Source organism: Carettochelys insculpta, chromosome 14 (genome assembly GCF_033958435.1).
Source record: "Carettochelys insculpta isolate YL-2023 chromosome 14, ASM3395843v1, whole genome shotgun sequence".
Taxonomy (NCBI): domain Eukaryota; kingdom Metazoa; phylum Chordata; order Testudines; family Carettochelyidae; genus Carettochelys; species Carettochelys insculpta.
Genome location: NC_134150.1, coordinates 35,158,440 through 35,172,915, shown reverse-complemented (window position 1 = coordinate 35,172,915; position 14,476 = coordinate 35,158,440). Strand labels below are relative to the sequence as shown.

The following is a 14,476-nucleotide window of genomic DNA, read 5'->3' as shown; positions in this document are numbered from 1 at the left end:
TCACACGGTCATAATGCTAACACAATTACACACACCCTCAGATACCTGTCTAAGTATCTTTTTTAATATTTACTAAATGTTCTGCCAGGAGACCGTATTATGGACTAATTTAGATAATTTTTTCCATCACTAGCTGCAACATTCATCTTGAAAAAGATGATCTCACAATCTCTTGAGAACTGGTCCTCCAAGGTGCTGAGAACATTCAGTTCTCACTACTGAATCAGACTTCTGAATACACAGGGCAACCTGCAAGGTGTTTGTGGTTTTTCTTCTTTTCCGGGGGGGGGGGGGGGGGGGGGTGTGAAGGGGGAAGGTAGGCTGTAAGGTGTCATATAGTGGCTAACCCTGCATCTTCCTTCCAAGCATAAATAAGATCCATAAAACTGAGGGGAATTTATGAACACCTTTTGCATGCTTGGCCATGAAAACATAAAATGTACAAATAAGGATTTTTTTTATACTACAGGTGTCAAAAGAGTTTTCACCCTAGTGAAACAATACGGCTTTTGGTTTGAAATTGTATTCAGTGTCTATGAAAACACTATGGCTGTACTGGATATATACACACAATATTTCTCCTCTTTTGAAGATAATCCTTCAGCAAGGTCTGATCAATGTGAAACAACTTTAAAGAAATAACTATGTTCATTTTTTAGAACAGAAGTTATAGCTAAGATAGCAATCAAAAGTTATCTTTCATTTACAGGAGACTAACATCTAACAAAATCATTTACAGTCTATGGAACAGTTGGGATTTTTGTTTTTAAATGCAAATATTTTGTTTATATAGAAATAGATTGTAGTTCAGGTTTAGCTGAGAGGAAACAATACTCTGGACACAATTTGCAAAGGCCTCCATGCTACCCATGGTTATGTACATATTCCCAAGTTATTTTTTTAATGAGCCTGAAGAAACTATTCTGATGGCTGGTAAAGGGCTTAACCATACTGTATGAAAAATACAACATACAATAATCCTGCGAGAGTTGTGTTCCATACAGCCCTTGCATACCTTGAATTTCACATAAGTCGGGGAGGGCTTGGGTTGGGGCCCTGGAAGAGCATCAGGGGGTACCTGCGGCCTCTGGGGCCAGGGGAAGGGGCTTTAAGCCCACCTGGCTGCCCGTAGGGGCACGCAGCTAGGCAAACTAGAAGTCTTCCCTCTATCTGCCCAGAGAGGTGCTTAGCGCCATGCTGGGAAGGGGCTCTTAGCCTGCCTGGCTGCCTGCAGATGTGGGAAGCTAGGCAGGCTGACAGCCCAGCAGCTTCACATTGTGCAAAACTAGTTACATGCCACATGAAGCCGCAAAAAATGAGGTTTTACTGTGCCAACATATGCAAACAGAGACTTACTGATATCAGCAGATTTACAGATTTTGCAACATGGTGAGAAGTCAGACACTGTATTGCACTGGTCCTGTAAATAAAGGTGCTGCAGAAACTCCCAGCTTGACATGTTTTTCAAGCTATATAGGGTTTACAGTTTCTTTCAACGGCTTTCGGCACCTGCACTATGCAAAGTGTTCTGGCACCACTACTTACTTGGCTTATTGCAAAAAAATGTTTACTTGATTTTAATTATTTTACAGTAAACTCTTTCTTATCAAACATTCCATCACCCAGTACTCTTAAATACCAGGTATTTTAATCATAAGTAAATTTTACGTTTTCATTTACATTACGTTTTCCATGAATACAATATAGAGAAAGCAAACACAAATAAATTCAGCAAATACAGTATAAGTTTACAATGTACAATACTACTGTTGTTGGTAAATAAAGTACTCTGCATACATTTTTGTTTGTTTCTTACTATCTAATCTTGTTTTTCTTTAATGTTATGCAGTGCTAGGTTTGTCCCTCTATTATCTAAAATATTTGAATATCCGATGACCTCCCAGTCCCGGGGTTGCCAGATATGAAAGAGTTTACTGTAATTAGAAATTGGGGAACAGATTTCAGGAACCCTCTAATTGTGGTTCTGTTTTTAAGAGTACTGTGAGACTTTCAAGTTCTGCATAAACATTTCTCCCTGGACCAAATTGTTTTTCCAAGAGAAATTCAATTTTAAAAAGGATGTTTAACTAAATGGGAGCCTGTGCTCAAGAAAACAAAAATTCTTGCTTGATAGCAATTCTTCCCTCCATTTTAACACAGGAAAGAAAAGTTCAAAAAGCATGCAACAGCACAATAGTTTCTAGATCTGAAGTGGGTCTTCCCCACGAAAGCTGATCACCTAAAAACTTATTTTGTTAGTCTTTAAAGTGCTACATGACTGCTTTTTCTGTTTTGTGAAGACATAGACTAACACTGCTACTGCTCTGTGATGAGCTTCCATGTGTTCTTCAAAAATTCTCAAATCTCTGCCCCCCCCTTATTTGTTAATGTCAAGCAAACTTTCCTGTATCACGGTGATATCAGTTTCCTCTGTGACTGTAACTTTCATTCTTAAATAGATTTCTTTACTTGTTTCTTTACCAATAAACTGGTGCCCCCACAGGTTTTCTTGCACAGAACAGCTCTGAATTCTCTTCAGGATTATTTCCAGTTTTGAATGAGATTGGGTATGCTCCCTTATATTCAACCTGCCTGTAAAAGTGAAAGTAAAAATAAGTAAGAAATTTTTTCTTAGAAGAGCTAGTTTTTCCACTCAAGGAACTGGAGGCTGACAGTAATTTCAGGGCTGCAATTGTGCCTTGTCTTCCCAGACGGAGTTATTACGGTATGTCATACCCTAATATTGAAAATGAACTGCTTACTACAATCTCTCCTTTTACACTGCATGCGTGTATGTTCCATGGACTACAAACCAATTGCACAGAATGTAAAATCCATCAGATTAAAACTCCAAGCAAAGAAAGAAACAGGATGAAAGGAAAGAAATAGAAGGGAAAAAAGAGAAAATACAAAAGGCAAAATAGAGAATGGAAATTGATTCTACAGAAGCCAAATTAAGAATGGCACCTGGAAACTACTGAAAATTTCATTTTGATCTTTGTATTCAAATTAGTCAATTCTCATTCTCTTCTAATTAAAAAAGCAATTAAATTGGACCTTATTATCACTGATCTTTGTTATGACAATCATACTGTAGGATTTATTTGGTTAGTGGCTAAGGCAGATTGTACTTCAAAAAAAAAAAAAAATCCCATAAAGAATATTAACAACTGCACTGTCATTTAGAGTTTGACAAATGTTTTTAAAGCAAACAAACATCATTCCTTCCATAGGGGGAAAGTCAGATTTGTCCTCAAGCAAACTGTTATCTGGCAAATGAAGTCTGTAAGTATTAAAATGTCCTATCAGGACATTTGGCATTGAAAGATTTAAAAAAAATATATAGTTATAAAATTGACAGAGATAAAAAACAAAACAAAAAATCCCTGTACAGCAGCATAGCCTACACAGCATATATGCATATTCATGAAACTATGCTATGTATAAAACAAATCATATGATGAGAAATTAAACAATGGAAATGCAATCCAGATCAGGCAAAAATCCCTACATCTACAGGAAGGGCTCTGTCTACTCTGCAGATGCTACAGCAGCACATATCCAACACTGCAGCTGTACTACTGCAAGCCATAATGTAGATGCTTCCTACAGCAACAGAAGGGTTTTTTCAACCAATCTCTGTAGTTAATCCAGATCACCAAAAGGCCGTTTTCTTCCATCAGCCTAACCACCACTACCCTGAGAGTGAAGACAAACTAACCACTGTGCTCAAGAATACAGATTTTTCACACCTCCCAAGTGAATGAAAGAGCTATGTCAATTTAATTCTTAGTGTAGACCAGGGTTAAGAAACTCTCTCATGCTGTAGGACATAGCCTGGTTTTCAGTCTTTAGTTTGATGCATACGCCAACAATTTAGCATAAAATGAATGTAAAGTGATTCCTATTTTTACTTCATATAGAATAATTGTAATTGAAAAATATACCTTTTACTGAGTTGAAAAAAACAATCACATGATTTTTGTTAAGGTTGTGAATTCTTTTTTAAAAATAACAACTGTCACTAAAATTAGATGACCTGAATACTTCTCTTTCTTTTTCTGTTTAGTCTTAGTGGATTCACCATGGAAAGCTGTCTTCTCAGCATCAGAATGCATATTTTCCTAATTAAACAATGGAAGTAATCACCATCTTGACAAAACAACAAATCCTGTTTTATTATATACATTTCTACGTGGAACAGAGTCTATCAGAATTACAAACAACAGATGGATAAACCAGGAGCAAAATAACCCAACGCCTGGACTTGGATCTGTTAGCAAATAAGAGTTTGTGGGGGTGGATTTCAGTCACATATGTCCCAGGCGATAACGAAGAGGGTATCAAATGTCTGTGACTAACATATCTTATCCATATCACTCACAAGCAGACCTAGCCAGATCAAGGTTTAATATTTTAGCTGCCCCTACAACTTTGGCTTTCATATGCAAAATAAGGTGAGGTTATTTCCCAATTCAATTTTATTCCTCTTTTGTAGGATGTGGTAAAACTCATCATGCCACATGATTTGCACAACGATGATGTGAAAATTCATTAACGAATGTCATAAAGCACTATGAACATGAAAAGCTGTTTTTGGAAACTCTAAGTAGGCCTGTTTTCAGATGTGCTGAGTGCCCACAATGCTGCCTCCTTTAGTGGAACCTGCAGATGCTCAGCAGCGCTGAAAAAAAAAAATAAAATCAAATCACTTCTATTTAGATATCTAGTTACGATTTAAATGCCTAATTTTAGGCACTCAGTTTGTTTTCTATGTCTATATTATTTTGAAACCAACAGTAATTTCTGTTTAAATTATATAGCTCTATACTTTTACAAAAGTCAAATTTAAATATTCTGAATCAAATGCCTAAAATATGATTGGCCACAGATCCATGCATTCAGGCAATAAGAACATAATTACAGGGCATATTCTTTCCCCTTCCGAATATGAGTTGTCCCTTTGAACTCATTGAGGCTATCTGCGTGCATACAGTAAGCAGGACTTAGGCCTAAACATGCTGTATTTACTTAGTGAACCGGCACTGAAAAATGATAATTGTAGGCGCAAGACCTAGAACAAATAACCACCATTCAACAAAATGGAGCTCCCAGGGAAAACAATGAGACAAGCAACATGAGACATAGATGCATGGAATGACACAGTGATTTAGTATCTCTGTTAATTATGCATCTTAAGGAGACAGGATGAGATAACAAAAATAAAGTGATCATGTGGTTTTTATCTAATTAAGATGAAATTCTTTCATGAAGTATTATCCAGTTGTCTGAAAGAAAATTAAAACCTCTCCTTAAAAAAAAAAAGTAATCCTTGCACACAGAAACATTTATCTGTCGTGTATTTCCATTTTAATGTTTAATGTATTGAGTACTAAAATGATGGGGAGACAATGGACAGATAGCTCAGTGGTTTGAGCATTGGCCTTATAAACCCAGGGTTGGGAGTGTAATCCTTGAAGAGGCCACTTAAGGATCTAGGGCAAATAGATTTTAAAAAAAAAAATTGCCAGGGAGGGTGTGTGTCCTGCCAAGAGGGCAGGGACCGGACTTGATGACCTTTTCAGGTCCCTTCCAGCTCTGAGAAATATGTATGCGAGCTAGATATTGCACCTCTTTTTTCTTTGGTCCCTGCCAAGAAATACTACTTCTCCTTAGTGCTCAACTTCCACTCTGTCCCTCAGAATACCTGTACAAAATCATGCAAAACATGAACTTGTTCCATACTCATGTCTCCTTTAATGCTTCATTGTCTATTGCTTCTTTCCTACCAGTAGCTCAGTTTGCACGGAGAGGTTAATATTCTTCTCTGCATGTGAGCATCCTGGCTAGTTCAACAAAACAGCATTAGAAGATGCGTGGACCTATCTACAGCTGGGTCCTATGGATGATCCCACTTGAGATACTGTGGGAGTTAGAATATTGTTTAAAGGAGGCCTCAAGCCTTGAACATTATATGACTGCGGCCTTCATAACAAGCTACACTAAGTTTGAAACCAACCTTCGAATACACCACTGACTGAAGGAAACTCATCTAAATGTACCACCACATAAAGGCTAATTCTCAAACTGTGAGTTTCCTTTAAGACAACGTATCTTCTATTCTACAGAATACCCACTGTGGAAAATAACATATCTGCACACAAATCAAAGAGCTAGTATCAAACCCCTATCTACCTAAAGTCTTGTACAACTATAAATGCAATGAGGGTAAACGTTAAATTTCATTGATTCATACTGCTACAACAAATGACACTGGATCCTTTACATTTATAGATATCACGTTTGTGTGTTCAAATGCTACCGCATGCGTAATTTTGTATTCTATGCACCCATACACACTTCACGTTTTTGAGGTTAGTATATATATTTATCTTTTGTGTTAGTAATATTTGCTTACAGCTTTGTTTTCTACATTGTCCTTAATGAGAGAGAAAACTGTAAAGAAGGCTACCATATTTCACTACCACCTTCATCAATGGCTTGATAAAACAAGCACCCACCAAAATCAAAAGCAACAAGGCCTAGTCGAAGACAGCATATTCACTGTCCATACTAAAAAGTATCCAGTTTCAAAATTAAAACCATCCTGTTTCCTCCCTACCTTCAACCTCGCCAATATGTCAAATGTCATCAGCAGATTTTAGTTTAGATGTTAATATATCATAATTTCACATCAGTCACATTTTCAGGGAACAAAGCTGTAAAAATATGTCACAAGAATAAAAAATGAGATTTTATTACATTTTAAGGGCAAATTACAAGTTAGTAAGCACTATGGTTGCAAAAAATATTTCCAACAATGTTCCCGGGGTTTGGACATTGGGGTTCATTCACACATGGGAAGCGGAACTGTTTAATTTTTCAGTTTTCCAGTCCTGTGCAAGAGAATATTTCTCTTCCCATCACTTATTAGATATACTTTCTTTCCTTTTCACTTTTTATTTCAATGAGAGTCGCTTTACTATGGTGTCCCCGTGCCATGTTATCACAGAACAAATTATGAACACAGGCAACTATGGTGGGGTTTAAAAAAAATTAAGGTACACCTGTGGTTGAACCCTTCTTCCAACAGAGCAAGATTCAGACCCACCTGGCGTTTCTGAAATCAATACACAATTCTGGTTATACATTATACACACCTAAACATCCAGGCTACAATTTTACAAGTCTAATCTAGGCATCACCAAGCTATCTACCTTAGGCAGGCTTTCTTGCACTGCCTAACTATCCCCAAGATAAAAACAACTGTCATGTAGCACTTTCACAAAATGATTTATTAGAGGGTGAGCTTTCGGTGGACAGAACCACTTCATGAGATCTGAAAAAGTGGGTCTGTCCCGCCAAAGCTCATCTCCTAATAGTCTTTAAAGTGCTACGTGGCTGCTGGTTTGTTTTGTTAGACTACAGACTAATAGAGCTACCTCTCTGGTACTAACTCCCCAGGTGCAACTTAAAACAATACTGATTTTCTAGTAGACTGGAGGTGAACCTGCAACTGGGATGCTGGTGTTGACGAAGGGGCGCATTCAACATGAACCTGACCACAGGGCTGTCTTGCGCTCCGGAGAACCCGGAGTCCCCGCACTGCGATCAGCCGCGGGCAGCCAGCTGCGCGCTGCAGGACAGACCGTGCCTGGCTGGCTGAGAGAGCTAGGGAGCGGCGCACTTACCGTGGCGGAGGCTAAGCTGTTCTCGGCCAGGGCTAAGTGATGCGGCTCCCACCTCCTCAGATATTTGGAGGTGAGGATCTTGCTAAGAAATGTCCGGGGGTGTCTGATGACACAGACCTGGATGTCCCCCTCTTGCAGCAGTTTGTACCTCATGCCGTTGCAGTGCAGAAGGGGTCGCCTGCAGCGAGCAGCACCCATTTTACTCCCCTCTGTGGCAGACATTTCACCCAGCAGGGGCTTGCTCTCCTCGATCTGTCGGGGGTCGCCGCCCCCACCGGAGCTGCCAGTAAAATCCATCGCGGCTGCGGGCTTCTGCCTGGGCGGGTTCCGCCTTTCCGAGCGAGGGGGGCAGAGAACGGATACAAAGGCCAACCGAAGAAACCGCCGCGCGGGGGAGGACAAACTGACCCAGCGGATGAGGGGCGGGAATTAGCCGCCCCCCCACCACAAAAGGCGATTTACAAACGGCCCCCGCGCCCGCCGGCGGCTCCCCGCCTCTCCTCAGCGCCGGGCCGGCTTCCTTCCTTCCTTCTTTCACTTGGCCCCAGCCATGCTCCTGCGGAGCGCAGGGCTGGGCGATCCCGGCTGGGGAGGGCAGCCCGCCCTGGGGCTGAGCTGGGGGGAGGGTCTCTGCCCCGGGCCCCCGGGGGCGTGCGCGAGCGGGGTGTGCGTGCAGCCGGCGCGGCGCGTGTGCATGTGGCTGCGGCGGCCGGAGAGGAGCGGAGCGGCGCTGCTCCGCCGACAGAGCGTTGCAGCAGCAGCCGCAACGGCAGCAGCCACTCCGGGCGGCTCTGATTGGTCTCTTTGTGGTCATGTGCGAGGGCCCCCCCCTCTGACGTCAATGGCCGCCGCAGAGTGCGGTGCTACCCTGCTGAAGGCGGCCCGGGGTGCTAGGGAAGGGAGTGGGGCACGTGACCGTCAGTGGAGGGGCAGGGCGCGCGCGCTGCGGCCCCGACTTAATGATCGGCGCCGAAACGGGCGGGGAGGGCTTTGTGGGGGGAGGCTGGGAAAGAGGGATCGGGCTGGGGGGCTTGGGTGGGAGTCGGGGTATGGAGAGGGGGAGGGGATGGGACAGAGAGAAAAAGATGGGGTCAGGCTGGAGTTGGGGCGTGGGAGAGAGAGATGGGGCTGGGTGGGGAATAGGGTGAAGAGAGATGGGGGGCTGGAGTGGGGCACATAGGGGTTGGGGCAGGTGGAGAAAGGGATTGAGGCCTCGGGGGGAGGGACGCATTGGGGCAAGGGGAGCACAGAAGAAGAGAGGGTGTTGGATCAAGGTGGAAAGAGAAGGGTGGGGGCAAGAGGAGGAATTGGACATGCAGGGGGCAAGGAAGGATGGGTCCCAGAAGAGGCAGGTGCATGTGGGGGAGGAGAAAGTTAGCTGGAAGCTGTGGAGCTAAGCAGCCAAAGTAGGCATGACACACCCGCCAGTCCAATGCCAGACCATCTGTCCAGCTGCCCTTCAGCCACAGGCATTGCCCTGCAGCATGAGCCCTGCTGGGTCACCCCCTGTGGGGCAAATTTGCTGCTGGTCCTTTGTGTGAGACCCCAGCCCCTTCTCCTGACAGAGCCACTTTGTGTTTCAGGTAACACTGGACAAAAATATGTCCTTCCTGCCCCCTTTAAATCACCCTTTCAAACAGCATCTGCACATCATTGCTGCCAAGTCTCAGAAAGATCAGAACCAGAGATAGATGCTTTGTGCCTCCTACCCCCTCTTTCCCTCCTCCATGAATAGGTGGAAAGGAAGCTGAAGCAGCATCAGCACGGTGTGAATTTTGAGGTTGCTGGCTTTTGTGTCACCTTGTGTTGCAACCAGCACAGAAAATGATACAGGAAGCCAGTAACAGGCTGGTCGCGGTCACTGCTGCGGTGAGTCTGATAATAGTGTTCTTCCTCTGGTCTCAGGAAAGTACTGGGAACTGAAACATCATCCAAAGTACAAAGCATGTCAGCCAGCAGAGCGAGAATCCAGACCCCCACAAGAGGATGCCTAGATACTATGGTGATCAGCATTCTAAAAATACCTCAGCGACGTAAACAGAGGGGTGGACGGATGCTTAAATAATAACCCCTCCTAAGCCCTATTTTTTCCAGCAGCCATACAGCCTCAGAAGCAGCTGTCAAATGGTTATTAGCAATAGGCTTCAGAAAGCCAGTCAGAAAAACAAACTCTCAAGCCCTTCCTCTGTCTCTTTAAAGCAGTCTACTTTGAGAGAGGGATACTGTGATGAATTCCCCCTTTCTTCCTTGGTTCATTCCCCCCTCCCCTTCCCCTGTGCTTAGAGGCTGTTCAGGCACATAGTAAGAGACAGCCCCTGCACTAAAGTGCTTGCAATTTATACAGACCAGACAAAGACTCAGAGGAGGCAGAGAGTATGTCTATGTTGCAATTAGACACCTGCGGCTGGCCCATGCCAGCTGACTTGAACTCTTGGGGCTCAGGCTGTGGGGCTGTTTAACTGTGGTGTGGTGTGGATGTTCTGGTGTGGGCAGCAACCCATGATCTGCGACCCTCCCACCTTGCAGCGTCCTACAACCTGGGCTCCAGCCCAAGCCCAGACATCTACACTGCAATTAAAAAGCCCCACAGCCCAAGCCTAAGTCAGCTTATCCAAGACCTCACAGTACGTAATTGCCGGAAACAGAAATAGAATTTGGGTCTCCTGGTTCAGTGACTTATCTATAAACCACAAAGCCCGTTTCCAGTGCTACCAAATATGCACTTAAGACATCACTAAAATTTACTTTAAAATAATTTTTAGTTGTGTATTGAAAGAAGTAGTGGCCATGAAAACAAGGATAGCCCCAACATCCAGGTTTATTAAGATGACCTAAGTAATTTTTTCCTGCTTCAAGCTAATTCAGTTGTGATGTGTATTTTTAATGGGGACCTTCATCTTCTCAGCTCTAAGCCCATAAAGTGACGCTGGCCCATAAAAGCAGCCTTTTGCATGTTTCTGGCTGGGAATCCCAGCTTACAGTTTTCATGTGCTTCCAGTTCTTAATCTCTTGGCTGTCTCCTTCAAGTCGATCAAGTGTTCTGCAGGAAGTCCCTCCTCAGTGCCAAAACAGAAGCACTGGCATCATGTGCCTTCTTATACTTGGTGTAGTACCCATTAATAACCATGTGTTAAAATAAAAACAATGTGAATTCTGGAGGAAAGAAAGACAGGAAATCCAAGGGCACTCCTGGCTGCCAATAGCCCAGGTTGTACAGCAGTGAGGCTTGGAAAACCTATGAAAAACACTTGAGATGCCAAAACCCGCATAGCAAAAATGTACTGCCTTCAGGCACCTGCAAAAGCATACCCAGGGCAGGCAGTGGCACCATAGCACAAACTAAATTGGGGGTGAGCAGGGGAGGAGTGACTATAACAGAGGCAAGATATAAATATGCACCTGCCCAAAGAGTAGTTTAACCCCACTTGGGTTTGCAATATACTTTCACAGATGAACAGAAAAAAGAGATTAAAACATTGGTCATTTGTCCAGTCCATCCTATTAATTTTAGGGTAGACTACAATGTTGCTCTGGCAAATGCAGCCACAACTCAAGCAAGGAACTAAAAATTCACTCTTACTATAGAGCCTGGAGATTTCTATTGTCATATGGTAACCCTTTTTAGTTTGCTGTAAAAGACAGATAGAGGCTGGCTAGCCAAAGACCAGAGTTATCTTTCCAGAGATGGTGTTTTGAGCAGAGGACAGAGCACCAGGAATACCCAAATTGTGATTTTTGTCTGTCCAGCTAGGCTCTGCGCAACAAAGCTCCCTGTAATCCTTTCATATAAATGTCTACTATTCTGCCTCAGTTTACCCACCTGTTTCATGGGGACACTAAAGCTTCTTACCTGCCTTACAAGATGCCTGTGTAACTTAATTAATTCATCAGGCAATGCTCAGTCAGAGCAAATCCCTGCTAGAGTCAATTCATTGTCATAACAACAATAGTGTTTTAAATATTTCAAAACTCTACTGAAATAGAAGAATTTGTCAGATTCAAGTAAAGGCATGAAACATCCAGCATTGCACTAACAGACTTTAAGGGTTGTGAGCAGTGTTCCCTGTAAGCTGAGCACTTGGGCAGCCACCCAGGAGAGATTCAGGTTCCACCTAGCTGATTAGCAAAGTGCTCACATCTACCTGCAGCTGACAACATGTGTTTCTGTTGGTGGTGCAGATCTACACATGCCTTAGTGCACATAATAAAATTTATTCCACCCATGAATGGAAAAAAAATAGAAGGAACTCTGATCCTGAGGATTGAAGTTTGTTTAAACTCAGTCCCTGTAATTCCAGAGTGCCAACAAATCTTATCAAGATCTGGGCTCAGAATTGAAACAGAATCAGCTACCAAGGGAAGAGGTGGAAGAGACATTGTTTGAGATATCTGAAAATTGATAGTACTGGAAAATGTCCTGTAGTGCATTATCCCGCACTGTCTTCGGGAGATGGGCTAGAGCTGGGGCTCTCTGACTGCAGACCACTTCATGAAATTAAAACTCTCCTAGAATCACCTCCCTTTCCCATGTCTCTAAATCAATTACTCTTTGGTTCTCAAAATAGCCTGCAAATTAGAGGCGGACCTCTACAGATAGATCATAGCATAGATTCAGCTGGATTAGATGAAATAAAACATACTATTTCCCATCCCTGATGAGTATGATTGTCTTGCTATCAGCTTCCAAAATGCTATTTGTTTTTGGTATATGGTCTGCATGTCCTCCACTCTCCTGGCTAGAACCCATAGTGCTAAGCAGCCAGTTGCAGTCCAGTTCCAACTACTCAGAGTTAATATACTCTGATTTACAAACCAATCTTTGTTTCACTGCATGCAGGATCCACACTTTTAAATCCTTGATTCAATAAAAAGAGGTTTTTCTATCTACAGCCTTGATAGTCTACTTCTCCTTTCACCTTATTCCCACATCATCCCAAGCGCATAGGAAAAGACCACACTCGTACAAAATTCATAAAGCTGCCACTTTATCCTCCTTTAACTGCCTTATTGGCACTTACCCCTACTATAGTGCTTGCAAATCACTCCTGCCTGGCATTGTTTAGGCAAGTGACATAATGTGACTTCTGCTTTTCTGCTAAACTTTATTCTTGTTATTATCTCATCCTCCACCCTACTCTGATTGTTTGTCTTTTTCATTCACCTGTCACATTCTGTCTGTCACATAGATTGTGAACATTCTGGGGCATGGACTGCCTTCTTTGTTACTTGTCTGTACAACACCTACCGCCATGAGGCATGATGTTTTCTTGTGCCTAAGAACTACTGTGATACAAATAATATATAAAAATAAGAATGTCAAGAGAAAAGACTTATGAAAAAGAGCTATAAACCCAGCTCAGCAGGAGAAGTGTCTGAAATGTCACTAAGACAGAAGAGGTCCAACAGCAGGAAAAAAAGAATATCACGGGGAGAATTTCATCTCACAAACTGAACTGATGCAATAGGGAAGTGAAATTCCAAGAGGAGGAAATGAAAAATCCAGGCTGTTCATAAAAGATCAGGAAAAAAAACAGGCTGGGAAATAGGAAAGGAGAAGGTGGATGTAGTGGGGGTAATAACCTCAGGTACCACGGTGCCACAGAAGACAGGATAGAATGACACCAATGATTATTAATTATGTTTATTATTACATATCTGTACTATGGAAACACCTAATAAAGCGTGTGACACACAGAAGTGAGTCGGAACTTCACTTCCTATCCTCAGTCACATGACATAAATCAGAGTTAGAAAAGACTGTGTAGACACCTCTCGTATGGCAGGATGCATCATGCATTGATTGAGGTCTTATACTAAGCACTGATTCACACTATAAAGACACAGTTCTGGGCCTAAAGAGTTTATAGTCATGTGTACACAGCAAAAGCTGTGCATGGGCTAGCCTATCAGACCTAACTCGAATCTGTTAATGCAAGTAACAATAACAATGAGTGCAACACAGTGCAGACTGTAGAACACACGAACAAGGTAAGTAAGTAGAGCAGACTAATAAGGTAAAGTCTGAACTTGTACTACTCATGCTGAAGCCCACACTCCATTATCATCATTGCTATTGTTGCCCACTCTTGCAGAATCAAGCTAGGTCAGGTGCTGGGCCAAGTTTTTTGCTGCGCAGGCATGCCCTAAAAAGACAAATAACATGCAAAGGATAAGAGAGGTGGCATCAAATATATTGTTATCTTTAATTATTGTTACAAATGCCTATCACTGAAGGCATCCTTTTTTGTTTTGTTTTTGTAATTGCATGAATAAGTGTGTTGATTGTTTTCACCTGTTCTTCCACTCAGCTGATTTCTTGGAAGGCAATACTATCCTTGCAGGCTTACAATTCCAGGGAAGATGGTGGTAGTAGCAGTTTGCTTAAGGCTTTCCTTATCAGATGTGCGATAGGACAAGATCACAGATCCAAAGAGTTTATGAAGAGAACAGACTGGTTACAATGGGAGATTTTACCACATGGGTAGACAGAAGAAACACAGCAGTTCTATCAAAAAAGATATAGAAAATAAATCTAGTTCTGGCAGCACAAAGGGCTATGGCTGACAACAGAAGCCAGCATTTCTGGGCTTCAAGAAGATTGCATGCTGGGAAATCTGGACATTTTTATAATGAATTAATTTAGTGTTTGTGGTGCAGGGCTACCCTTCAGCTTGCTCCTCGCAACCCAGAAAAACAAGTCATGGAGTAATGGTTGAAGGGGATATTTAGTGGAACTGAGGCAGTTTTGAGATAGAAATGCAAGAAACAATAAGAATTCAAGAGAT

At 42.5% G+C, this 14,476-nt stretch overlaps 1 protein-coding gene across 2 annotated transcripts in view; it reads right to left on the bottom strand.

Moving 5' to 3' along the window:
* Positions 1-8,440, bottom strand: part of CMIP (c-Maf inducing protein) — a 190,108-nt gene extending 181,668 nt beyond the window's left edge. For both annotated transcript variants that reach the window (XM_075008505.1, XM_075008506.1), the window contains exon 1: positions 7,692-8,440. In XM_075008505.1, coding sequence (XP_074864606.1) covers positions 7,692-7,988 — 297 coding nt within the window. In that variant the 5' untranslated portion in view covers positions 7,989-8,440. The remainder of the gene's footprint in view (positions 1-7,691) is intronic.
* Positions 8,441-14,476: the final 6,036 nt, after the last annotated feature.